Source organism: Candoia aspera, chromosome 7, assembly GCF_035149785.1.
Source record: "Candoia aspera isolate rCanAsp1 chromosome 7, rCanAsp1.hap2, whole genome shotgun sequence".
Taxonomy (NCBI): Eukaryota; Metazoa; Chordata; class Lepidosauria; order Squamata; family Boidae; genus Candoia; species Candoia aspera.
In genome coordinates this window covers 32186826-32214637 of record NC_086159.1, presented here as the reverse complement: position 1 = coordinate 32214637, position 27812 = coordinate 32186826, and the positions used below count along the sequence as shown (strand labels likewise).

The following is a 27812-nucleotide window of genomic DNA, read 5'->3' as shown; positions in this document are numbered from 1 at the left end:
AGGTGTGCCCAAGAGGTAATGGAGATTGTTAATCCCCAAACCCAAGAAGGAGGAGGAAGTGGAAATCAGGTGACCCATGTGACATCCCACAAGCACAAGAGAGATGCATTTACTAGAAAGACCCCCTTATGCTTATGAGACAATGCTGAGTTGACTCCTGATAATTCCAACATTGGTGACCTGGGTGGGAAGGGAAACAAAGCCAGAGGAATCACTGCCCTTAAATTTTCCTTCAGTAAAGTTGTACAGACAACTTGTAAATGCCTCATGACTGAGGCAGATTAATGCTCAGCTGTTAGGGCAGTGCAAATTATACTGGCATACTTAGTGCATCAACTCTTTTATATTTCAAATGGAGGAGCTGAAGTAGATTGGCCTAGAACTGCAACCTTCAGCCTGCTTCCTCTCTTCTACCATCATCTAATAGAATGCTGCTTTATTTTTACTTTCAGTGCCAGTAAGGGATGGGGGGAAAGGTAGGGAAAGATGTTTCCCACAGATTTGTCTGCATTAAATATTTACAGTATCAACAGAAAGACCCGGCAGCCCATTCTACCACTTTTTCATCTTGTCTTGTCTTAACTCCCAGCCCTAATTAAGCTCTCTTATCTTGATCTTTTTGTACCACAGAACATTGCCCAGCAGCAAAACACAGATGAGAACAAATAAATCAGGGCAAAGCATCATTATTCAAGCAGTGCTTTCTCTTGTCACACAGCAAGGGCTGCATTCAACTAAGAATCACTAGTGAGAAATCACTCACAGCAGGGGTTATACTTCTACAGTTCTATTATTGGTTTGATTCTTCAATCTTATCAACCTATCAGGGAGCAAATGCATTTCTAAGATGCCCACAGATTCAGATTATATCAGATGTAACAGTGGATTTCCAGGAAGCGCTAACTGGAAGGAGTGAAGGTTCTTGTGGTCAGGAATGTGGCATGAGAATCTAGAACCTCAAGTTCTATACCAAGATGGGACAAAGATGGTCCATTAGATATAGTGGGTGACAGTGACATTCACAACAAGCCACAATGATATTAAAATACTGTAATTATATGTGCCTCGTGCCATTATCATGCAAATGACACATTTATTTATTTATTTATTTGTTTCTCACATTTCTTCACCACCCATCTGGCCAAGCAACTTTGGACAGTTTACAATTCAATTAAAATAACAAGAGATTAAAATCATATAAACAAGTGCATCATAAAAATATAAATATAAAATCCCAGATGGACAAACTAACAATCTTGATAAAATTCTTTGGGGCTGCATCATAGCACATTATGTACTCGCATTATGTCTGACACAAGTCCATAATTTGTGTCATGTCATCATTTGCAGCTTGTGGATGCCTGTAATGGGTGATCTACTACATTAATGCTGCAATTTACTATTAATCAGTGATATGTTATCAATGCTACTGGCCATATTAGTCAACTGAATTGTTTCCATCTGCCCTCACCTTATTTTTTTTGTCCTCAAGTCCTTCTGTTTATTTATAGACTGCCAAACCTTTGCATCTAAGCTTTTCCTCTTCTTTCTTTGCTTTCATAGTATTCCTTTTTGCTTTGTTTTCACAAAAAAAAGTGTTTCTTTTTGTTCTGAATCCTCACCTTTGAACATCCTCCCATTCCCCTCCCCTGTTCACACACCTCCCTGACTTGGAGAAATAACTAGAACTAATGCCTCTATATCTGTGTCTCTGTTTCTGTCCAAGCATCTAACCCAGCAGAACAGGTTGTGAACTGTAGATACACCATGGCTTTTCTTAAAGATTACCATCAGTTATATCTGGCATTAGAGAACCCTACCCCTGGAGCACAGAACGACAACTCTGGGAGCTTGCTAGGAAAAAAGAAAGGCTATTCTACAGGTTGTATCAGAAGGAGAGATGGAAAGAAGGGCCACTCCGTTAGTTGTGCTGAGACCTGTTCCTTTTATCTTTGTTTGGTTTGCACTGCTTCCAACTTAGCTTGCATTAGATCCCAGCTTGGTAAATTTAAGGATGCTCTTTGTTTGTTTGTTTGTTTTGTTTTGTCTCTCATCTAATCTTTTTTTTTTCCTGTGGCATATCTTTAGATTCTAAGAGTTCACCCTCATGGTTCATGCTGTGTAACCACAGCCAAAAAATTCTTCTTCCCAGGGATAAATTTAAGGTGGAAATTGAAATGACTGAAAAACTGAGCCCACCGAATCTGTTTTGGGCTGAGGCGCCTGGGAGTCCAGAGCGCCTCGAGGTTGCGATGATCCGTCCAGACCTCAAAAGGGGAAGAAGCCCCCTCCAATAAATGCCTCCAAGCCTCTAAGGCTGCTTTAACAGCAAAAGCCTCCTTTTCCCAAACATGCCAGCGTCTCTCCGTGTCATGTTCCCCCTTTCAATGTTCTGTTAACATCGTAACGTTTCACATGTCAAGCCGTTTTCCGTGTATACCCGCCTTGCTCATTTCTGGGTTTTTCCATTCCTGCGCTCTGCTTTGTTTTGGAACTTTGGAATGTATGTTTGGGTTTGCAATCCTATTCAAGGTTACTTTCCCAGGCGCGTGTAACGGTTCCTAGCACCTGGGAGGGGGTGCGTGCTGACGGGTGCTTGGGGCGGGACTGGATTGAAGGCAAGGCTTTTAAGTTTGTATTTGGTGCGCTTTTGCTCATTCTCAGCTTTCTCTGTATTTGCATACTATTCCTTTAATAAATCAGTTATCTTTAAGCCTGAGCTTGTGAGACTGAGTATTTGGGATTAGGCAACCATTACACTCCGTCTCTGAAAACTTGCGTGAGAGATAGGCACAGGGCTTCAAAAGACCAGTGGGATCCTTTTGCAACAAAATAGCTCCAATAGAAAAATCAGAAGCATCAACCTGAACAACGAATGGAAGGTCCGGGTCAGGGTGGGCGAGTACCGGCTCTTCAGTAAAAAGAGCCTTGAGCTGATCAAAAGCAGCCTGACATTCAGGAGTCCAATTGAGCACGGCCCCCGGGTTTTTTACCTTACGGGTTTCCCCCAACCCCTTAGTCCGTAACAAATCAGTAAGGGGGAGGGCAATTTCAGCGAACCCCCTGACAAAGGAGCGGTAAAAATTGGCGAACCCCAGGAAACTTTGAAGTTGCCACCTGGTTCTGGGACGTTCCCAATTAAGTACCGCCTGAACCTTCACAGGATCCATCTCAATGCCTTTAACAGAGATCCTATAACTGAGGTAATCCAGGGAAGATTTGTGGAACTCACACTTAGACAGCTTCGCATAAAGCTTGGCGTGCCGAAGCCTCGTGAGAACCTGTCTAAGAAGCCGTTCATGTTCCTCCAGCGGTTTAGTATAAATGAGAACATCATCCAAATACACCAATGCCCCCTTAAACAAGTGTTCATGTAAAACCTCATTAATCAGTTGCATGAAAACCCCCAGAGCCCCCGCCAGACCAAATGGAAGAACCTTATACTGGAAAGAACCCAATGGGCAATTAAAAGCCATTTTCCATTCATACCCCTCCCTAATGTGAATGCGATAGTAGGCTTCGCAGAGATCCAACTTGGAAAAAACTCTGCCAGTGGACAGATGTGCGAGCATGTCCTTGACGAGGGGCAGAGGGTATTTGTTGGAAAGTGAGGCGGAATTCAAACCATGGTAGTCTGTGCAAAGTCTGAGGCTGCCATCCTTCTTCTCCCGAAACAAGACAGGAGCCCCGACCGGCGAATTTGCCGGCTCAATAAAGCCACGAGCCAGGTTCTTGTCAATGAACTCCCGCAAAGCGGAAAGTTCCTTCTTAGTCATGGGGTAGATCTTTGGTTTTGGCAAGGGGACGTCCGGAAGAAGTTCAATGGAACAGTCTGTCTTGCGATGGGGGGGTAGTTGGTCGGCCTCCTCCTCCCCAAAAACATCAGCAAAGTCGGAGTATATGGCAGGAAGAACCTCCAAAGGGGATGGGGAAGCCAGAGCGGGAACCACCTCTGCCCTCCCAGCGGTCGGAGGCATGGCACGACTCAGAAGAGGAGCTTGATAGAAGCCGTCCTTGAAAGTAATGGAGCGGGACCTCCAGTTGATGTAGGGATTATGAGAGGCAAACCAGGGAATACCCAAGACAACCAAAGGATTCCCTACCGGGGTAACGATGAACTGAATGAGTTCGAAATGGGATCCCATACGCAAAGCAACTTCCCCAGTAAAGTGGGTCGCTGCCCCCCCCCCCACGGTGGAGCCATCCAGCTGCTGAAAAATCAGCGGCTTCGGGAGGGGGAAGCAGGGCAAATCCAACTCCTTGACTAAGTCAGGATGGATTAAACATCTGGAACAGCCGGAGTCAAGTAAAGCCCAGACCTCAACGGATTTGGATTGAAATCCCAAGTCGATTTTGACAGCTAGGATAGGGCAATCAGCACTCACCATGTTAGAGTTGCACCCGGATTCTACCACCTGCCCTGCGGCGCCAGTTAAGACAGGTGGAATTTGTTTCCCACCGGTTGTTGGAACTCTCCCAACACGTCTCCCGGAGTGTAGATCTCTTCATCGTCTGCGGTCGCCAGTGCCCCCGTGAGCTGTCTTGGAGGGTTGGCAGGTTTTTTGGGAGCCTTTTGCGGTACCTTGCTGGGAAGTTCCGGGGCCTTGGCTTTGGGGCAGTTGATGGCGCGGTGACGAGGCTTTCCACAAGTGATGCATTGCCCTTGGACAAAGCAGCGTCGGTGTTCCGCATCCCATTGAGCGGTCACTGGCAGCACTGGAGACAGGCTTGTCCTCTTTGGTGGCCATCATGAAAGTGCGCTGAGCATGTTCTGCTTTACCAGTGAGGCAAATCCAATCATGCAAAGAGTTGGGATCATCCCGCCCAAGTGCCCAGCGCAACACTTCGCGATTGAGGCCATCCTTAAATCGATCAATCAAGGTGGCCTCAGACCATTCAGGAACCTTACCCACCAAAACTTTAAACTCAAGGGCATAATCAGCTACAGTCTGTTGCCCTTGCACCAGTTGTTTTAACACATCCTTAGCCCTTTCTTTGGCTAAGGGATCCTCAAAGTAGCACTTAAGCACAGCTAAAAAGGTATCAAAAGTGGCTAGAGCCGGCGCCCCGATCTCCGAGAGCTGAACATACCAGTCAGCAGCCCTGCCCTTCAGTTTCATGGCCACAGCAGCTATCTTTTTTTCTTCTGAAGGAAAGAGGTGCCCATGGCATCTCATGAAACTGGCGGCATTGGTGAGGAAGAAGGGCAGGTTAGCAGGGTTGCCATCAAACTTCACCAGGATGTCCCGGGGAGGACCCCCAGCCTGAGGAACTCCAAGAGATGGCCGACTAGGAGCCACCCCTATAGGAGTGGACCCCCGGGGACCCGATGGAAAGTCCCATGGAGGGGTTCGACCGTCAGCCCCCTGTGATGGGGAAGGCGGGAGGCTGGGTTGCCTAATTGCCGTGGGACCACGGACAATTTTCATGAGGTCCCCAAAGGCAGCAGACATGGAATGGAGAACGTGTTCCATAGAGCCGATCTTGGATTCCAGGACCCTGATCCTGTCTGGTGTAGCGGAATCCTCCAGCACTGCCCCCTCCGGCTGCGGGCTCCTCAACACCCCGGGGCGTGCTTCCGACGGGGTGTCTGGCCAGCGGAGCTTCCATGTGGTACGGGACATGCCGGCCTGGGGATCTACCAAGGCATCCCACAGGAATTGCTCCTGACCTGTCACATCGTCGTCTGGGGGAGGGGGAATCCGCTTCTTAGATCCTGCAGGAAGAGGAGTCGCCCGACGGAGGTGAAACCTGGGCAGGGACAGGGCTTGGGTCCCGGCTTGGGAAAGTTGATTCTGGCAGCCGTTCCGTCTCCTCCTCAAACTCCCCAGGATCCTTTCCGCCTTCAGCCATCGCTAAATCCCCTTTCGCAAAAAAAAATTTTCCGGTAAAGAGTAGCGAGGTCAGTTGATACAAGATTCTCAGCTTTATGTGATGATTGCCTTAATCCAAATAAAATTCTCAGACTCAGAATCTCAGTTCAGGTTCTTGGTTTATTTAGAAAAGAGTGCAAACAGGTAAAAAGCTGAGAATGAGAAAAGCGTGCCTAAACTCAAACTAAATAGCGTCTTCGCAAACATCACCTCACCCCCTCCCTCACAGACAGCCCACCCCACATCCCCAGGTGCTCCTAACGAGCTCTGCTGATCAACGGGCAAAAAGACCTTGACATTTAAGAGATAGCCGAAACACATTCCTCCCTGGCACAATCCAGCACGTCTCCTGTACAAGGTTCCCAGCAGCACCCTCCCAGCCAGTACACGTTATCAGCACCATGGCAAGCGAACCGTTACAATGTAACAACACCGGAACTGTGAACATGACACATGCCCTGTTAACTCTTTTTATGCCACATCCTCGTGACTCTGCCTTTGTCTCATCTTTGGCATCAAATTGTCTCTAAGTGTTTTAAAGTAGCACTTTCCTGTTTTCCCCTGATGGAACTGTTGCCATGGACACAATCTAACATGCTTCCTGGGTGATACGGTTGATGTCACTTTGGTTTGGGCTGCTGGAGAGCTGGCTATAATGCCTGGGCTGTGCTTTATGAAGCACTTGTCCTGACCCAGTTGAGGTCCCTCTATACGTGGGTTTAGAGCTCTTTTGAAATAGCAATAGTCCTGCAGAGGTCAGTTTAAATTGGGAAAGAGGGCTGGGTTTTGCCAGTTATTTGTTGCCAGTTGTCTCACCAATGAGTGCATTACAGACTTATAACAACACTTGTATGGCCATACTTTTTACCTGGGTGGGGAGGCAGCACCATTTTGCCTACACCCAATTGTTGCTGGCCATAGCACTCACTGCCAACCCCTCTGCAGCCCTAGTCAAGGACAGAACTGACTTGTTAGTGATCATTCTTTCCCACCTCACCCTGCACACCTGCTCTATGTCTGCAACCTGTAAACTAGGTAGATTGATGGGTGGGCCTGTCTGTGCCACATCACACCTTCAGTATAGCAATGGGCAGTTGCTTTCCCTGGCAGCAGGTAACATTCAGTGGGTGAGGAAATAAAGGCAGGGGAAGCCACCAATCACTTTCCTTAAATTCTCCTGGATTAAAACAGTAAGGGCAGCACCACTTGCCAGCCTCATTACTCAAACAGAAGAGGGACTGTCAGTGAAAGCAGCACAGGTTTTGCCAGCCTGCTTTTCTGCCAACTCACACTCTGAAGGAGAGCACTGTAACAGTGGTTGTATCTTAAATGTGGAGAAGATAGTATTTTGGATGAAAAGCAGGTTAATAAATAAAAATTTTCAAAACCCTGCCCAATCAGGATGAACAAAAGTATACAGCTAGCAGGTACCTTACAAGATATTCTACAGGAGAAACCAGCCAGCCATTGTACAGGGTCAGCTGCCTGTCAGTCTTATTTAGTTCTCCACCTGCTCACTGCCCATAGAAGAAGAAGAAGTTGTGAACTCCTTCTGCTGTCCAAAAACCCCCTTGGTTAAGGAATGTGAAAGAAGAATGTTCCTGTATTCATATGAACAGTTCAAAAAGAGAAATAACAAGTCAAATATGTCATATATCTAAATGGAAATTAAAACTGGGACCCGATACTTCGACTTATACTTACACTTGTTTTCTTAACACACCCGTTTTTTCTGGCACTATATATATGCTGAGAAGACTAAATAGCATGAATCATACCCTGCACCCACCCACACTGACAGTGAGACAGAAACCGGATTGTGAGAATTCTGGATTACATATTAAGGGCTCCAGGCTCTTTTTTTTTTTGTCAGCTGAGAGGCAAACAATAAAATAATCAAACAGTTTACTTCTATTTATATTCTGTGCTGGACTGAGAGAAGGCACTGCCTCAGTTTCCGTTCAGAAATTTTAAAGCACTTCAGATGAAATCTCTGATTTCCACACCACTGAAAGGAAGCGCTATCCACCCATCCTTGACTCAGCAGAAATACATACCTGCATGATATTTGGTGCCTTCATTGCCAATCCTTATCTTGCCTCTGTTGTTTGTTTTAAATCACTGCATTCACCTGACTTCCTTCCAGGATAATGAGTGACAAAGCCCAACAGATTTTATATAGTTTGTGGGTAGATAATATTAGAATAAGGGGCATATATTCTCTTAATGTAGCTAAGGATTGCTTAAAGCTGTCTTCAAAGTGTGAACAAGATGAAAGCAATATCATGGGGACATGGCAGAAAAGAGATCTTGCAAGGGCATGTTTGCAGTGATTACTGCAGGTGGGGAAAGGCCATTTGTACGCAAGAAGTATAACTAGCATTGGTCAGAGTGCAGTTTAAATTACAAAAGCCTCTGTTGCACAAGACAGGTTGAAAACCAGTTCAGCTGCAGGCATATGTGCGGGAAATGAAGGATGGGGGAGGAACTTCTTTTTGCTTGTCATGTTGGTATCAAATGAGATTTTTTTCTGTTTCCATCAAATGTGTGGGACAACCAAGTTGTTGACAGGTTTTGCTGAAGATCATGCCTACTGAAAGAAATTAAACTTAAGATGGTCTGAATAGAAATGCAGACCTTTTGTGGCCTCATCTTTGCCTCCTATCCAAACACAGGATGGAAGATCTGTCTCATTGGGCTATTTCTCATGATAGTGTTAAAGTATTTTCCTCCTTTCTCTGAGGTGGCCTTCATTGCTGAGGTTACTGCTGCAGTAACAAGAGCCAGTTTGGTGTAGTGGTTAAGACACCAGGCTAGAGACTGGGAGACCGGGAGTTCTAGTCCCACCTTAGGCATGAAGCCAGCTCTCTCAGCCCTAGGAAGCAGGCCATGACAAGCCACTTCTGAAAAACCTTGCCAAGAAAACTGCAGGGATTTGTCCAGGCAGACACCAGGAGTCAAAAACAGACTTGAAGGCACAGCACACAAATACATTCACACACAAAAACCAAGACTAAAGAGTAGTACCCAGGTACTCCGAGAGAACTTAAGGGAAGTGATCGTGGAGCCTTTGGTTTTGTTTCCATTCCCAACATAGGTCAACATCTGATAGGAAAACATCCACCAATTGCTCTCCATAACAAAGGTTGGGGCTGGAATTGGTGGAGGAGGCAATAATATGATGTGATAGGAAAATGTGAAAGTGAAGATCTCATCTGGCTTTTGGAACCCATGATCTGGGAAAGGGGGCTTCATTCTGTCTGGCTACCATTTCCATTTTTAAAATCCTCCCCACAGTGTTGCTTTTTGCTTATTAAAAGTCCTGATCTGAAGATTTATATGGATTCCATAAGACACAATGGACACCTAGGGATAGTTGAGTCAGGAAGGCAACAGATAGCATCTTTCTCCCTCTCCTCTTCTTTTGCCATGTTCACACACAGGACATTTAGCATGGTCTCTCTCAGTCTCTCCAACAACCTAAGAGACGGCTGTATACAGGGACTTCCCCAGATGGACAACACCAAAATCAGATTGACTACATCCTTTGCAGCCAAAGTGGCAGACATCTATACAGTCGGTAAAAACAAGACCTGGAGCTGACTGTAGTTCTGATCACGAACTTCTTCTTGCACAATTTAGGATCAGACTAAAGAGATTAGGGAAGACCCACAGATCAGCTAGATATGAGCTCACTAATATCCCTAAGGAATATGCAGTGGAGGTGAAGAATAGATTTAAGGGACTGGACTTAGTAGATAGGGTCCCGGGAGAACTATGGACAGAGGTTCGCAACATTGTTCAGGAGGCGGCAACAAAATACATCCCAAAGAAAGAGAAAACCAAGAAGGCAAAATGGCTGTCTGCTGAGACACTAGAAGTAGCCCAAGAAAGAAGGAAAGCAAAAAGCAACAGTGATAAGGGGAGATATGCCCAATTAAATGCAAAATTCCAGAGGTTAGCCAGAAGAGATAAGGAATTATTTTTAAACAAGCAATGCGCGGAAGTGGAAGAAGGCAATAGAATAGGAAGGACAAGAGACCTCTTCCAGAAAATTAGAAACATCGGAGGTAAATTCCAGGCAAAAATGGGTATGATCAAAAACAAAGATGGCAAGGACCTAACAGAAGAAGAAGAGATCAAGAGAAGGTGGCAAGAATATACAGAAGACCTGTATAGGAAGGATAACAATATCGGGGATAGCTTTGACGGTGAGGTCAGTGAGCTAAAGCCAGACATCCTGAAGAGTGAGGTTGAATGGGCCTTAAGAAGCATTGCTAATAACAAGGCAGCAGGAGACGACGGCATCCCAGCTGAACTGTTCAAAATCTTGCAAGATGATGCTGTCAAGGTAATGCATGCTATATGCCAGCAAATTTGGAAAACACAAGAATGGCCATCAGATTGGAAAAAATCAACTTATATCCCCATACCAAAAAAGGGAAACACTAAAGAATGTTCAAACTATCAAATAGTGGCACTCATTTCACATGCCAGTAAGGTAATGCTCAAGATCCTGCAAGGTAGACTTCAGCAATTCATGGAGCGAGAATTGCCAGATGTACAAGCTGGGTTTAGAAAAGGCAGAGGAACTCGGGACCAAATTGCCAATATCCGCTGGATAATGGAAAAAGCCAGGGAGTTTCAGAAAAACATCTATTTCTGTTTTATTGACTATTCAAAAGCCTTTGACTGTGTGGACCATAACAAATTGTGGCAAGTTCTTAGCGGTATGGGGATACCAAGTCATCTTGTATGCCTCCTGAAGAATCTGTATAACGACCAAGTAGCAACAGTAAGAACAGACCACGGAACAACGGACTGGTTTAAGATTTGGAAAGGAGTACGGCAGGGCTGTATACTCTCACCCTACCTATTCAACTTGTATGCAGAACACATCATGCGACATGCTGGGCTTGAGGAATCCAAGGCTGGAGTTAAAATTGCTAGAAGAAACATTAACAATCTCAGATATGCAGATGATACCACTTTGATGGCTGAAAGCGAAGGGGAACTGAGGAGCCTTATGATGAAGGTGAAAGAAGAAAGTGCAAGAGCTGGCTTGCAGCTAAACCTAAAAAAAACCAAGATTATGGCAACCAGCTTGATTGATAACTGGCAAATAGAGGGAGAAAATGTAGAAGCAGTGAAAGACTTTGTATTTCTAGGTGCGAAGATTACTGCAGATGCTGACTGCAGTCAGGAAATCAGAAGACGCTTAATCCTTGGGAGAAGAGCAATGACCAATCTCGATAAAATAGTTAAGAGCAGAGACATCACACTGACAACAAAGGACCTCATAGTTAAAGCAATGGTGTTCCCCGTAGTGACATATGGCTGCGAGAGCTGGACCATAAGGAAGGCTGAGAGAAGGAAGATCGATGCTTTTGAACTGTGGTGTTGGAGGAAAATTCTGAGAGTGCCTTGGACTGCAAGAAGATCAAACCGGTCCATACTCCAGGAAATAAAGCCAGACTGCTCACTTGAGGGAATGATATTAAAGGCAAAACTGAAATACTTTGGCCACATAATGAGAAGACAGGACACCCTGGAGAAGATGCTGATGCTAGGGAGAGTGGAAGGCAAAAGGAAGAGGGGCCGACCAAGGGCAAGGTGGATGGATGATATTCTAGAGGTGACGGACTTGTCCCTGGGGGAGCTGGGCGTGTTGATGACCGACAGGAAGCTCTGGCGTGGGCTGGTCCATGAAGTCATGAAGAGTCGGAAGCGACTAAACGAATAAACAACAACAACTCCCAGTCTCTCTTGCACACACATTCTTGCTCATGTGCACACTTGCCTCTTGCTCTCCCACTTTGTCACTGTTTCTTGCTCTTGCAGGCTCTCATTTGCCCTCTCCCTCTCTTGCTATAAGCAAGTGACAAAGCGGCTGTTGACAGGTCCTGGTAAGAAGACTCCACACTTCTCCTGCCACCATCACCACCCCCACTGGAACACTGTAGGTCATCTACCACTCCCGCTGTCAAAATGTCAATAAAAAGCTGCAGTACTGGTCACTTTCGAAAGGAAAAACTAAACTATCAGGCAATTGCCAGAACTGTAAAGTGTAGGTGTGTTCACTTGTCAACAATATAGGACCTTCAATGCAACTTTCCCCCCTCCCTCAAAAGTCTTTGCAGGAAGAACTTAGAGAAGTTTAGTCAGAGGAGCAACTCCCGTCTCTCTACAAACATAATTCTAACTTTATCGTTTCTCTTTGCATATATTCTTTCAGCTATGCAAAACTATTTGCTCCACAAACTTCAGGGAGAAGAGTTGTGGGTTTAACCTTCTGCTTAACATGCAAGCTTTCACTAATTTACCACCTCATGAGAAGTAAGTCTACCTACTGGAAATAAAAAAAGCATACATAGAGAATGAATACACAGAAAGACTACTGGAAAAAGTCTAAGTAATAAACTGTGATCTTCATGATTTTTTTAAAATAAAAATATTATTTCCAGTGCTCAGCATAATGGATACAGAGTGAAGCCTACTTAATGTGAGTTTAAGGTGAATTTTTTCATACCTTTTTCTAGTTCATGGCTTTAATTTTATAGGAAATAATTTGTAATCACATTTTCACTCTGTAAGGATCTTTCTATCAGTTAGAAAGAGAATTTTATTTTTTACATGCTGAAATGTACCAAGCTTATAGTGGCTCAGCTCTCAACAAATCTGTTATTTCATATTTCCTGTTTCTTATGAAAGAGCTGGAAAGAAACTTGCACAATCTGATTCTATATAGTTTAGGACAATATATTAAGTCCCAATCTTAAATAGATATTCAACTGCTAGATTTAATAATGTAAAACTATCCCCATATACTTACCTTAGCAATGTCATACATGACAGAAATTTTAAACTCCCAATCCATGAAAGTTCCATCAGGGTAGGATATCTTATCATTTAAAACATCCTGAGATGAAAAGATGACAAAAAACTGCTGGTAAGAACATAAAAGCCAGCTTAATTCTGAAGAAAATGCTAAAAATACCCAACAGTCAAACAATATCTTCATTCAGATCAATAAAAATGACACAAAATAATGAACATTTATTAAGCAATTCAGGGCAATGGAATAAAGAGGATATTTCCTTGAAGAAAACAGCTGTTGAGAGAACCCCATTTTATTTCCCGCTCAACTCAGATATAACCCCTTATGTAGAATGGCAAGATTCTGCTTTTCCTGATGTTACTTTGATCACAATGAACAGTGCTATCTGAATATTGTGGTGACAGAACAGTACTAGTTCTCATATTTCATGCTTGTGTCCTTTTTAAATGGCTATTTGCTGTTAAATAATTCAGTAGGAGAATAAAACCAACTCCTTCTAACCCTTTAAGCCCTTAGTACCTACTACCAGTATCCTGACAGATTGACTGAGATGTCTGAGATGGGGAAGAGGAATATCACAAAATACTTAAAACACTAGTATAAATTATTGCTTTTCACAGTAAGATCATTCCAGCTGGAATTTCTGGGAGCTATAGTCCTATCACACCTGGAAGGCATCAGGATGGAGAAGATCAAGCTAGCCTTTCCATTACTGGCTTTTGTCTAAGAGGGCTGGAATCAATACCTGAACTTTTATCCTAAACTGAATACTATTGAGTAGTGTGCTTTGTGATTTAAAAGAACCTCAGCTTCTATCTGGAATATTCCCTACTTCCTAACATGGAGGAATGAGCCCTTTTGGTTTCTCCTAATGACCCCCAAAATATCACACAATCTAGTTCTTAGTATCAAATTAAAATAAATAAAATGGTATGTGACAGGTTACAGAGAGATAACTGCCCTCTGGAGCTATTAGTTTTCCTACTGAATTGAAGGTACCAATTGTCCTATCAGTCAGGAACCATGCTGAGAGGAGGAATAAGTCTCTAGTGTTTTATTATTGCTACGTTAGACAGAAAATCCTAACAAACTGAAGAAGCATGAGAAAACCCATACGGATAAACCTCAAAAGTCAAGGCGGGTCTGTTCTGTGTCTCTTTGAATGACTGCTCAACTCCTCACTACTACGCATGCGTTTTCCCCACTGAATTGGGGGCCCCTCCTGCTCACCATCAGTGCTCATGACACCAATCAATGTCATCTTCCTTGATGTATTGTGCATCTTCTCTGTTATAGATATCCTTTTGTTATTACCTCCTTGTTCTTCAAAATTAAAACAAGATCCCATTAATTATGGGAGATCTCTAAAGGAGCTATTTCTCTTGCAACCACCATTAAACCCTCTTCTGTTTTAGAAAATTTTTTGTTTTTCTCCCTTCTTTCTTTGTGTCTCTATGGTAAGATGACCAGGTGGAACATGGGGAACTTATAGGACAGCACAGTCATTTCATTAACATTTAAACAACAACAGAATTAAATGGGTTATACACAGACTAATACTCTTCTGTAGTGTCCCCCTTGACCCCTACTAGAATTTGTCTTTAAGATGAAGGTTAATGTGTCTTGATACAAGCCAACCAGTAAGCTATAAATCTGTTTACCCGCAATGATCCCCTTTCACAGTACTCAATTACTCCATAAATCATTGTGTCCATCTTGACTGTCCCATAGAACTTAGTCAGGTTGTAATAGTCAATCTGAAGAAGCTGGAGCAAAAAAAAATGCATTTATTAGAAGCAGAACAGTTACATTTAAAGTTAGATACAATACCAAGAATGTACAGAATCTCTCAGTCTTTCCTATGGCATGGAGATACTGGGTATTCTATGTTGGATCTTGATGCTTTCCAATTCTAAGATGATTCAAACTATTTGCAGAAAATGTACAACAAGATATATAATATTGGGGCTAGTAAGTATACTTAGAATGTTATGTAGGTGCCCTCAAAAATGTCTGCCATGTTGGGGGTGGGGTGGGCATGGCCAGTAACAAAATAATACCTGTTTACTGGAAGAGAAATTAAAGTTGCTGTTCACCATTCCCTCCCCAGGATCCTCCTTATCTTAGATTATCTTTTTCTTGTTTCTGGCCAGATGTGCATTTCTTAGCAAAGTGCTGAACTGTAGTTAACACATTCCCCATTTTTATTTTCTTGGAATGCCTACAGGTCCTATTTAGGATTCAAACATATTCTTGGAAATAAAGAAGGAGAATGATGTTTTTCAGCAAGCCAGATTCCCATTTAAGCTGTATTTTTAAAAAAATGTGTGTAGAACAATGACTACAAAATGCCATACTGTAATAAAATTTCTGAAACTGAGCTAACACATAAATGCCTATAAATAGATTTGGCATAGGGCAGAGGTTTAAAGGATTAAAATCAGTAATATAATGATCAAACAGGGAAAAATACATAAAAAAAGATGTACTTCCCCAATATGGTGCCTTTCTGGAGTTATTGGATTAAAATCCCTACAATCCTTACTGGTTAGAGAAAATGGGAGAGCTGTGATCCAATATATCTAGAGGGCACTAGTTGGCTAATACTATGTCTCCATGTAGATGAGCCACTACTTGTATTGCTTACTTTATTCAGAGCTATTTTCTGTTTCTCTGTAAAATTTCCATCGTGTTTGAAATCCTTCAGGATTATCACCTGGAAAATGAGAGCAATTGGAAGGAAACAATAGCAGAGTCACAATGATCTATTGCTAATGTCTACAATGTCTATTGTAATAATTTATCACAATAATCTATCACTAAATAGTAAATGCATCATATTTTATAGACAAATGGGTATTTACACCAATCAGTAACAAGGAGATGACTTTTTAAATGTGTTAAACCTGCAGTCCACTTTGTTCGTTATTCAGGACTGAGAAGTTGCAAGGGAAGAAGTTGGAGAGGAAAAAATTCCCTACATTCTTAATGTATTCAGCTTTGCAACAACTTGGGAATATGAATGACATCAAGGCACCATGAAATCTGTCTTGCACAAGAGCATCAGATCATTTCTAGTAAAACAGAGAGGGTGGGAGGAAGTATACCTTCTTATCATATTTGCCTTGACGCAGCCTTTGAACAGTGTCCCGCCTTTTGTCTTCATCAATCTGGGAAACAAGATGGCTCATTTAGAAAGCTTCAGTAAGGTCCCTATCCTAATGTATACTAGGAACCAAAATGCAATAGCCATGTGCTTGCACTTTGTCAGGGGAACAGATTCAAAAATACTTCCCACAACATGATTATTATTTTGACCTTTTGTGCATCAACTCATATCAAATATCAGTTGATATCAAATATCCCCTGAGGGACCGCCTCTTCCCCATTACATCAACCCGTCCCACCCGATCGTGCAGAGAGGGCATGCTACGGACCCCGTCTGTAAAAGAATTTCATCTGGCGGGGTCCAGGAAGTGGGCCTTCTCCGCAGTAGCTTCCGCCCTGTGGAACATGCTGCCCCCAGAGGTGAGATTGGCCCCATCGCTCCTGGCCTTTCGGTGGAGTCTGAAGACCTGGTTCTGCCATCTCGCTTCGGGTGGAGAGGGGAATAGAGCTACATGGGGATGGTTGTTATAGACCACTCGTCCCACACTTGGACTGTTTTAGATGCTTCACCACTTGGATTTTTTATTTTTTATTCTTTATTTCTATTTATAGCATTTTTTACTGTATTTTACTTTTTGTATTATTGTGATGGTTTTAATCGATTGTTGTAAACTGCCCAGAGGCCTCCAACGGGAGGAGATGGGCGGGGATAAATTAGATAGATAGATAGATAGATAGATAGATAGATAGATAGATAGATAGATAGATAGATAGATAGATAATAAACGCAGACTTGTGTCTCATTTATTTCTCATTCTCTCAATATGGTCTTTTTGTTTTTTGTGTGAGAACATAGATGACAATATTTAATGCCTATACTAAATCAATGCCATATTGGGACTTCCAGTGGGAATATGGCAGACTGAGCAGCTGTACCTGCGAGCTCCGCAGGCAGAACTGGCATTGTGGCAGTTTCTTCGGGCTCGGGCTGGTTTCTCCTGTAGCCCAGAGCATTTTTCCAGATCAAGGAAAACACTTGGAATCAACCCATTCGTCCTCTGGATGGTGAGTTGCAGCCAGGAGATCGTGGACAGCGTGTGCAATCGATGGGTAAGACTTCACCAGGAGGCTGGGATTTCACCATTTCCAAGCTGCACTGCAGCCCTTAAAGGGACATTAAGTCCAGCCACCCCATTTCTAAAGCACCCTATTTATGTATGTATGTAGTATTTGTACTCTAAGAGAAGCTTTCCACATTAAGGAGAAACAATCTCTCTTGGTGTTCATCATTACTTTTGTGATTGATTTTTTAAATTTTTTTTCAAAGCTTTGGATTTTGCTTTCCATCCAATACTAAGGAGGGTTGAGCGTATGTTATCGTCTCCCTGTTATTATTTTAGCGCTAATTTTGAAGATTTTGGCATTTTTCCTACACATTGAATCTGCCATTCTGAACTTTTACTTTCCTGCCACTACTTTCTCTGAGAACTGTCTGTTATCTTAACTCAGTTTGGAAATACTCCATTGACTATCACTTCTGCTGATTAAGTATCTAGGGGGTGCCATAACTTACTGATTCAGAAATGGAGGATCTCAGCCAGGCTTCCTCTGACTGTTGCCAAGGTATCAAAGCAGATATTAAGCAGATTCTTTCTGATTCCTGCCAAGTTATTCTGCAAGATATTTGGAGCATTGTGGAAAGTATGTGGTCTGAAATGTGCCATCTGGTTGGGGATGATGTGGATAAACCTGAAGAATCTAACAGCGATGGAATTATCTCTCCTAAGAGTGAGATTCAGGCTTTTGTTGAAATCCTGGATGAAATTGTCAATGCTGAACTGAAGAACTTAAACGGAGAAATTGAGCTGCAAGACATGAGTGAATTTGACTTTTTGATGGAATCATATGGAAAAGAAGGGGTTATTATGTATGGGAGATTTTTTTGAGGAGAAGTCTGTGTTGTGAGGGGAGCAGTTGGGCTGTTTGATTTCTTTAAGAAAATAGCTCTGTGTTTATTATGGGGTTATTATTTTTAAAATCTTTAGGCTACAATCAAGCCAAGCAATTGGTTATGGATAGAATAAGAGATATGGAATTCCAGTTAGAAGTTAATAGGATACCTCTTCACAGTAGAAATTGGATAAGTTGGGGTACATGGGAACCAGCAAGTTATCTGAAAGACCTAACCTTTCCCAAGATTAGAATAGCATTTTTTAGAGCTAGATTTAATATCCTTCCATCAGCACTCCTGCAAGGCAGGTATAATGAAACCTCCTTAGCAGAGAGAATTTGTACATGTGGTAATAAGGAGGTTGAAAACATCTCTCGTGTTTTATTATGCTGTAAATATTACAGGGATATCAGATCAATATACATTCACCCCTCTAATAGAAAGATTTCCAGGGAGACCAGGTAGTTTTTATGAGAACCATCTTCTTCAGGACTGAAAACCAGAAGTCACACATGCAGTAGCTAAATTTTGTGCTGCCACAATGATAATAAGGCAAAACCAGTTAAAGAAGTAAGGATTTTTGCTTGCTTTTCTATTTTATCAATATTTTGTTTAGCTATCTTTTAATAAATTTTTGAGGATATACTTTACAATATAGTATTACAATATAGTATTAATATATTGGACCAATTAATGTTTAGGTAAATAAATATGTCATTATTATAGCAGGGATCTATAGATTATTTTTATTTATTTATTTTTCAAATTTATATCACCACCCATCGCTCCCGAAAAGGGGACTCTGGGTGGTCTACAATAAAATCACAATTAAAACATAAATTACAATATAAATAGATCAGTAAAAAAAATAGATATAAAATATAAAATCCAAGCAGCAAAGATTTTATTTCTTGGGGAGAGCCACCCCCAAGATGAACTGGTGCCCCTCCCACCCCAAGCAAGGTGGCAGAACCAGGTTTTCAGGTTCTTCTGGAAGGCCGGGAGTGAATGGGCCTGTCTTACCTCTGGGGGCAGAATGTTCCAGAGGGCGGGTGTCACTGCAGAGAAGGCCTACCTCCTGGACCCCGCCAGGTGGAATTCTCTTACCAGCAGGCTTCGTAGCATGCCTTCTCTGCATGACCGGGTGGGACGGGTTGATGTTAGAGGGATGATATAATTATATTATAATTGTTTTAATTTACAGCTGCTTATATATAATTGTACTCATTTGACTTATTTCGATTTTATTTGCTATTTTTATTAATTTCATGTTGCTGTTCATTGACCGAATAAACATTATTACTTACTTACTTACTTATTATGGGGATATGTAAATGTCTTGGTCTATTTTGAAGTGGGTTAAGGGACTAAAAATATTTATTTGGATGGTCTTAGGCTTTGGATGACTTTACTTATCATTAATGATTGGGATTATAATTACTAAGGTTTTTTCTTATTCGTGTTTTTTGTATTCATGTTTCTTGTACTATTAATTATAATGGTAGACAATTTACATGCTTCTTTATTTTTGATTTTTATTATAGTAGACAGGAATGTATAGCATAGTAGTAGGAAGGGAATAATTAAGTAATTGTTACTATAGGCGGGGAGTTGATTAGGTGATTTATATTTTTTCTTTCCTTTTAATATAAAGGGAGGGAACAATGGTACTTAGTAATTTTTGTAAAGTGCTAAGGAGTTGATTTGTAGAAATAATGTGATTTTGGTTTAATGTAAAGGATTGATTATGGGAAATTGCTGCATATCCTTGATGTTTAAAGTCAGAAGTCACCTCTTTTTGTAATCTATCTAAAAAATTTTCTCTTGTGTTTTCACATTTTTTAGTTCTTTTTTCTTTTTGTAGTTTTTTTTTATTTTTCTGTATCTTTTATCTGTTGCCATATCAACTGCTAGTCTGATTCCTAAGTGGAACACTGCTGTGTAAAGCATAGGGAGCTAGTAGATATTATTTGTGTCCACAGATAAAATTAATAGTATTACAACTTTGAAACTCACTGTCCTTGGCACTGTACATAATTCCTGAAAGAGCTGTAACCAGTAAGGGTGGGGGGGGAGAAGTGGGTGAAATAATATTAGGTTCCAATTTCAGGTGAATTAAGAGTTCATCTGCACATCCTGCCTTTCCAGTGTGAAGATCCCAACTAACCATTTGTTGAGGACATGAATGTATATCATCCTCAATTCAGCCTCCTGCAAAGACAGCCTGTCTCTTCTTGTTCATCTCAGAAGAGATGATGCATTGGCCATGAGCTGCATGAGTTCTATTTGCAGCATTTCATTTCACTAGAAGCAATGTTTTTACTCCTACTGGATAGTCTGAGTTGTTGCAGGTACACCTCTTTCCCTCCAGTCAGTAGTAGCTGCCATTTTGCCCATGCTGACAACATTTGCATATACATGAGATATTTCTAGGCGCTGCTGTAGCCACCTGCTGCCCCATTCCTTTGCAAGATTTATTGACTGGAGATACTTGGAAACAAACTGCAAATGAAGGGAAGAATGGTAAAACTGCCCACTAGTCTTCTGTAAACTAATAAACTTTACTGTTTCTATCACATGGTGCAGAGTCTAATAGAAAAGGGAAAAATGTCTGCTTGCTTCATACAATCATGAGAAAACTGTTAATGGACATATAATACACTGAGCAATTAGCCTTATTGTAGAGCAGAAGCACTTATAATATCAGAGTGGCACTCTCTAACGTACCACTGTCAGAGATGTACACCTTACTTCATATTCTGTGGTGGAAAACTTTTGCCAGACTTGGCTGTTATCTCCTACCTTCAGACTAACATGACTTGACTCATTGGTATTCAATGGCAGTATCTTCTCAGGTGAAATATGGGACCATCTCTTTTGCCGGAGTTGATTGGCTCTTCTGTACTTCCTGAAAAATTAAAAGAAAAATTATTGAAGCAATTCTTAAGATATTAGAATCTGGAATTTTAGGAAGATAAAGATGTGTTAACATTTTTTTAACACAGTAACACATACATACAATGTGTACATGTTAAATAAATGCCAACATTTATTGACTGACAGAGAACTTTGGACTTTTGAAGTTTGAGAGTAGCTAGAAACATAATTTTGTGTGCTTGGGGAGAAAAATAATTCTAAACTTAAAATCCTGGATTGAAGAAATGTATTCACTCTGAGCCTTTGGATTAGCCCTTTATCAAAAAAATGAAAAAACTGGTTGATATAATTCTGTGGGGCAAGTTTTAATTTGTTGTTTAAAAACTGAGTTATGGTTACATATTAATTACAATTAAAAAGAATAATTTTTGTTATTTAACTGAGGTTTATTTTTCTTGTTTTATTTTGGGTTAGGACTTGTATTTTTCCTTTGTTTTCTTTTTTTACTATATATTATACAGTAAAAATAATAAAAAAGGAGTGAGTAGCAATTGTAAATTTGAATCTTGTCGAAAAAAATGAGTGATGGGGTTTATGCAGTCTAATGTATTTGTGCTGAGTATTTTTTGCAGAAGGAAGACTTGAATGATGCACATTTCTGAAGGTATTTGTGGGCCTATGCCAGCCTTCCCAGTCAGGGGTCATCCAGATGTGTTGGACTACAAATCCCCTATTTTCAGCCCAAGAAGGACAATGTAAGAAATCATACCTCAGCACCAGCAAAGCAATGAACAGAACTAGCACCACCGTCGCAGTAAGTGTGAAAACAGCTATAATCAGGATGTGGGGACCTGCAAAAGGAGGAATAGGTAATCTGAGATCCTTAAGAAAAATTTTAAAAGATGGACCAAAGAATAATAAAATAAACTTAGAGTACTATATATAGCTTGCACAACAAAATAGTAGATTTTATACAACAGCCACTATTTTGAACTGTAATGATTCCAGCCTTCCAAGAAGTTAGCATCAGTATCTCACTATCAGAGATTTAGGAACAAAACTCTCAAGCTGAGGAACTGACACTGTCAGAAAAAGCAGTTGGGCCTAATGGTATTCCTGGATTTGTAGCCATGTGCATATTCTATCTGAAATGGTTTGGTTTGGTTTGGTTTGGTTTTGCCCTACTGTCTAGCCTCAATGACTGCTAGGCTGATTTTTCACATTATGTTATGTCTTGTTTTAACCATGGTTTGTTTAATAAACTACAATTGGCCAGATTCGAACAACACTCCAAGGCAAAATGTATTTTCTTTGCTTTTATTGCAGTGCATTGTACAGAATCAGTCTTAGAGAAGACTGGAAGTCACAAAGAATGAGTCCAGCCTTGGACACACTATGTTTTTGTTTCTGTTGGTTTTGGTGTTTTAAAAATTGTTTTAACTCCTTTTTAGCTGTAGTCACATTATATATACAATATTGGTTTTAGAATCAGTCACTTAAAATTTTTTTTCCAAACACTGTGGGTCAGTTTTTAAAAAAGCAGCCTGAATGGATACAGTGACAAGCATGTTGCTGTTGATTTGTTTAGTCGCTTCCAACTCTTCGTGACTTCATGGACCAGCCCACGCCAGAGCTTCCTGTCGGTCGTCAACACCTCCAGCTCCCCCAGGGACGAATCCATCACCTCTAGAATATCATCTATCCATCTTGCCCTTGGTTGGCCCCTCTTCCTTTTGCATCCACTCTCCCTAGCATCAGCATCTTCTCTGGGGTGTCCTGTCTTCTCATTATGTGGCTAAAGTATTTCAGTTTTGCCTTTAATATCATTCCCTCAAGTGAGCAGTCTGGCTTTATTTCCTGGAGGATAGACTGGTTTGATCTTCTTGCAGTCCAAGGCACTCTCAGAATTTTCCTCCAACACCACAGTTCAAAAGCATCTATCTTCCTTCTCTCAGCCTTCCTTATGATCGCATGATGTGTTCTGCGTACAAGTTGAATAGGTAGGGTGAGAGTATACAGCCCTGCCGTACACCTTTCCCAATCTTAAACCAGTCCATTGTTCCGTGGTCTGTTCTTACTGTTGCTACTTGGTCGTTATACAGATTCTTCAGGAGGCATACAAGATGACTTGGTATCCCCATACCGCTAAGAACTTGCCACAATTTGTTATGGTCCACACAGTCAAAGGCTTTCGAATAGTCAATAAAACAGAAATAGATGTTTTTCTGAAACTCCCTGGCTTTTTCCATTATCCAGCAGATATTGGCAATTTGGTCCCGAGTTCCTCTGCCTTTTCTAAACCCAGCTTGTACATCTGGCAATTCTCGCTCCATGAATTGCTGAAGTCTACCTTGCAGGATCTTGAGCATTACCTTACTGGCATGTGAAATGAGTGTCACTGTTCGATAGTTTGAACATTCTTTAGTGTTTCCCTTTTTTTGGTATGGGGATATAAGTTGATTTTTTCCAATCGGATGGCCATTCTTGTGTTTTCCAAATTTGCTGGCATATAGCATGCATTACCTTGACAGCATCATCTTGCAAGATTTTGAACAGTTCAGCTGGGATGCTGTCATCTCCTGCTGCCTTGTTATTAGCAATGCTTCTTAAGGCCCATTCAACCTCACTCTTCAGGATGTCTGGCTTTAGCTCACTGACCACACCGTCAAAGCTATCCCCAATATTGTTATCCTTCCTATACAGGTCTTCTGTGTATTCTTGCCACCTTCTCTTGATCTCTTCTTCTTCTGTTAGGTCCTTGCCATCTTTGTTTTTGATCATACCCATTTTGGCCTGGAATTTACCCCCGATGTTTCTAATTTTCTGGAAGAGGTCTCTTGTCCTTCCTATTCTATTGTCTTCTTCCACTTCCGCGCATTGCTTGTTTAAAAATAATTCCTTATCTCTTCTGGCTAACCTCTGGAATTTTGCATTTAATTGGGCATATCTCCCCCTATCACTGTTGCCTTTTGCTTTCCTTCTTTCTTGGGCTACTTCTAGTGTCTCAGCAGACAGCCATTTTGCCTTCTTGGTTTTCTCTTTCTTTGGGATGTATTTTGTTGCCGCCTCCTGAACAAAGTTGCGAACTTCTGTCCAGAGTTCTTCCGGGACCCTATCTACTAAGTCCAGTCCCTTAAATCTATTCTTCACCTCCACTGCATATTCCTTAGGGATATTAGTGAGCTCATATCTAGCTGATCTGTGGGTCTTCCCTAATCTCTTTAGTCTGATCCTAAATTGTGCAAGAAGAAGTTCGTGATCGGAACTACAGTCAGCTCCAGGTGTTGTTTTTATCGACTGTATAGATGTCCGCCACCTTTGGCTGCAAAGAATGTAGTCAATCTGATTTCGGTGTTGTCCATCTGGTGAAGTCCATGTATAAAGCTGTCTCTTAGATTGTTGGAAGAGAGGGTTTGTTATGCAGAGTGAGTTGTCTTGGCAACATTCTATCAGCCTATGTCCTGCTTCATTTTGTTCTCCCAGGCCATGCTTACCTGTAGTTCCAGGTGTCATTTGACTGCCCACCTTAGCATTCCAGTCTCCTGTGATGAAAATAACATCTCTTTTAGGGATGTTGTCCAGTAGATGCTGCAGATCCTCATAGAACTGCTCTACTTCAGCTTCTTCAGCATCTGTGGTTGGGGCGTATATTTGGATCACTGTGATGTTAGATGGCTTGCCCTGAATTCGAATTGAGATCATTCTATCGTTTTTTGGATTGTATCCTAGCACTGCTTTAGCCACTTTACTATTAAATATGAAGGCTACTCCATTTCTTCTGTGGTCCTCTTGTCCACAGTAGTAGATCTGGTGGTCATTTGATGTGAAGTGGCCCATTCCAGTCCATTTCAGTTCACTGATGCCCAGAATGTCTATCTTTAATCTTGACATCTCACCAATAACCACATCCAATTTGCCCTGGCTCATAGATCTTACATTCCAGGTTCCAGTGGTGTGTTGATCCTTAGAACATCGGATTTGCCATTCACCACCAGCACCATCGGCCGCTAGCCATCCTTTCAGCTTTGTGCTAGCTGCGTCATCACGTCTGGGGCTAGTTGAACTCATCCTCTGTTCCTCCCCAGTAGCATTTTGACCATCTTCTGACCTGGGGGTCTCATCTTCCGATGGTATACCGACATATCTCTGGTTGTTCCGATTCATTTAGTTTTCACGGCAAGAATACTGGGGTGGGTTGCCATTACCTTCCGCAGGGATCGCATTTAGTCTGACCTCTCTGTCATGACCTTCCTGTCTTGGGTGGCCCTTCACAGTTTAGCTCATGGCATCACTGAGGTGCTCAAGCTCCAGCACCATGACAAGGTAACGATCCTTTGCTGAAGGTGACAAGCATACCTGTTTGCTTATTGTTGCCTCTATTTTTAATCACATTGTGAGTTATAGGATGTACATTTCCAGTATTAGCAATAATTATGTAGTAGGAATCTGCATTCTTACTCTTAAGTAAGACTCACTGAGCTCAGTAGGACTTATTTCCAGCTTTGTTTTATAGGTTGCAACTTTAAACTATAATTGCTATCCACTCAATGGGATTTCTTCTTCCACAAGTATGTATAGAATTATAGTTTCCTTTTAAAAATTATTCTGTACCTCCAATGATGCAGATACACCTGAGATCACGACACAAAAATGAAGTGAATGTAACAGTTACTTATTCTAGTTTTGAGAAAGAGGGAAGGAATGGATTACTGTTGACATTACAATCCTAATAATTCTATGCTAAATTTTTTGGGAGTTCTTGCATTTACTCCTTCTCTGATAACAATTGACATTTACTTATTTTGCTTTGCATACACCTATCCACTCCATCTACCTTTTCAGCTAAGGGTCAGCCTTATTTTCTTCTTTTGTGGCAACAAGGTAATCCTTGTTAAAACATCTGGGCTGGCTTTTCCTATCATGGAAGCAGGATGTTAGGTCACCAATATAAAGAGCACTTACCAAGCACATGTTCTTGGTAGGTTACAAGATACTTGTCTGCCCTGCACCCTAAGCTGAATGACAGGAGGCTAAATACCTCCAAGCACATTTTAAATAAAATTACAAGCTAACACTGGGAATTTAGAATAGCAAGACCATATATTTCTGATATGCTGCTGCCCCCTAGTGGCTAAAATTATTCCAATGGGAAAAATCTGGGTGCCTTCCCAGCTGATTTTCTTTCTCCCCAATTTAATTGGAGTATTTAATAGCAGGCATTATAATAACATTACTTTTGTGAATTTCTGATCAAATGAGGAAATTAATTATATAAGGCAATGAGGAACAGGTTATATGTTCAGGATTTTGGTGCAGAGGTTTTTCCTTCTTTTATTTTCTGCGCTGAATCTTACAGCTCTGTTTAACCCTCTTTTGAGAACAATGCAATAACCTGTGCAGTGAGAAGCAGAACAGCAATCTATGGAGCCACAATATTTCATGATGCAATTTAATTTGGCTATAGATAGAACATTTTCTTGGAACATTTGGAACTATGTACCAGAAATTCTTTTGGAATGCTTTTCTGAATAAGAAAATTAAAAGAAAATAGTATTGTTAAGCTACTGTTTGTACAAAGTCTGAAAGCTGCACATCAGCTATTTGGCAACATATTCACTATCTGTTTGCTATCTGCATCTGAAATGTCCCATAGTTATCAGAATCTTGGCATTTATTGATATACCATATTTTTTTCCCTGAAAGGGTGCATTAAATACTGAAGCTCTGTCATATTTATAATGATAGTAATAAAAGCTGATATGGGAAATGAGAAGACCTTTCCACAGCTAATGGAAATCATAGTGTACAAGATTAAAGCTTAAATGGAATCAAGGGTGAAACAAACAATTGGGAAATTCCCACCTACCTGGATGCAATTTTGATAACTTCCTCAGCCAGACATACAGCTTTCTTTCTGCATGTTAAGGCCTTTAATAACCTGATGCCCTCTAGATGTGTGAGTCCCAACACATCTGGAGAACTGTAATTTGGGGAAAACTAAGCTAGTACTGTCATTCAACCATCAGTTACTACTGCTGCTGACATTTAGAGAGGTGGGGGGATTGGGGCCAAAGCACATGGGCTGATACCATCCCCTCTGGGACACCTACTTTTGATCGTCGTTCTAGGATATTGTAACCTCCTGCCATTAGGAAGAGAGGGAAGGCTATCGTAAACTTATAAACTCTGCATATTCATTCCTTACCTTCCTTGGAAAATTCATTGAGCAGGGGAGGGTCACTTTTCTTTTAAACTAGTAATATCACTCCCCATCTCTTTTAGCCAACAATTTTGCTAAGAAGTGAATGTGTTTTACCAGCCATTGGTGTTATTCCATGGTAGCATGCCAAACAAAGGTCATTTGTTGTGCTGCAGCAGCACTGGTTATGGCAAGGTCCAAAATCCTTTCCAGTTAGGGGCACATTTAGAATTTTGAGAGCATCCTGTGGGCAAAATGATGGCAGGGTAGCTTGCTTATCCACAAAATGGCAGAACTAGCTTTTAAGAATAGTTTCACACCCTACAAAATTCTGGAATGGCTTTGACTAGAAATTGGGGGAAAACAGACAAATAGGTACACTGTAGGAAATGATGGTCCTACAATATCAGTTCCAAGTTTGAAAAGCTATAACATGTAAACAGCAAGAGATGCAGAACATTTGTTATCAGAGAGATTATTTGTGTGGTCTTCAGTATCTTGAGTATCTGAACATTAATTTTCAGCTCAAAATACTCTTCCTAGATCTCATATAGTGGATAATATTTGGTCATGCAACCATCGTAACCTTTCAAACTTATTTCTCAAGGGCAACCACAGTGTTTCCATAGCAACAACTCTTTATTCAATAAGCAGGGTTTTCCTCAGCCTGGGAGGATAAAGAAAGGATTGGTGAAAATAGGAAAATCATTTCTCCATCCAAGAATAAGCCAGCTGCAGTGAGTTCTTGATCATGGAGAAAGAGGACACTAAGGAATCTTACAGGTTAAATCAAATAAATCTTAACAATGCCTGAAAACATTCTATGGTTGTGTGGGTATGCTAAATCTTCTATAATGTTTTGTATTTGGTTTTTATATTTATATTTGATCAATTATAACTTGCTTTGGAACTGAAATTGGCATTCAAAACAGAAAAAAGGCATCTTTTATGAAGTTACACCTATAT

The 27812-nt window shown here is 41.3% G+C and overlaps 1 protein-coding gene across 1 annotated transcript in view; it reads right to left on the bottom strand.

Annotated features, from left to right (window-relative positions):
• Positions 1–27812, bottom strand: part of GUCY2C (guanylate cyclase 2C) — a 95225-nt gene that overhangs the window by 29328 nt on the left and 38085 nt on the right. Inside the window, exons 11-16 of the mRNA XM_063308528.1 lie at positions 21417–21498; positions 20573–20678; positions 15819–15881; positions 15359–15427; positions 14373–14477; positions 12706–12792 (exon numbers count right to left, since the gene is read on the bottom strand). Coding sequence (XP_063164598.1) covers positions 12706–12792; positions 14373–14477; positions 15359–15427; positions 15819–15881; positions 20573–20678; positions 21417–21498 — 512 coding nt within the window. The remainder of the gene's footprint in view (positions 1–12705; positions 12793–14372; positions 14478–15358; positions 15428–15818; positions 15882–20572; positions 20679–21416; positions 21499–27812) is intronic.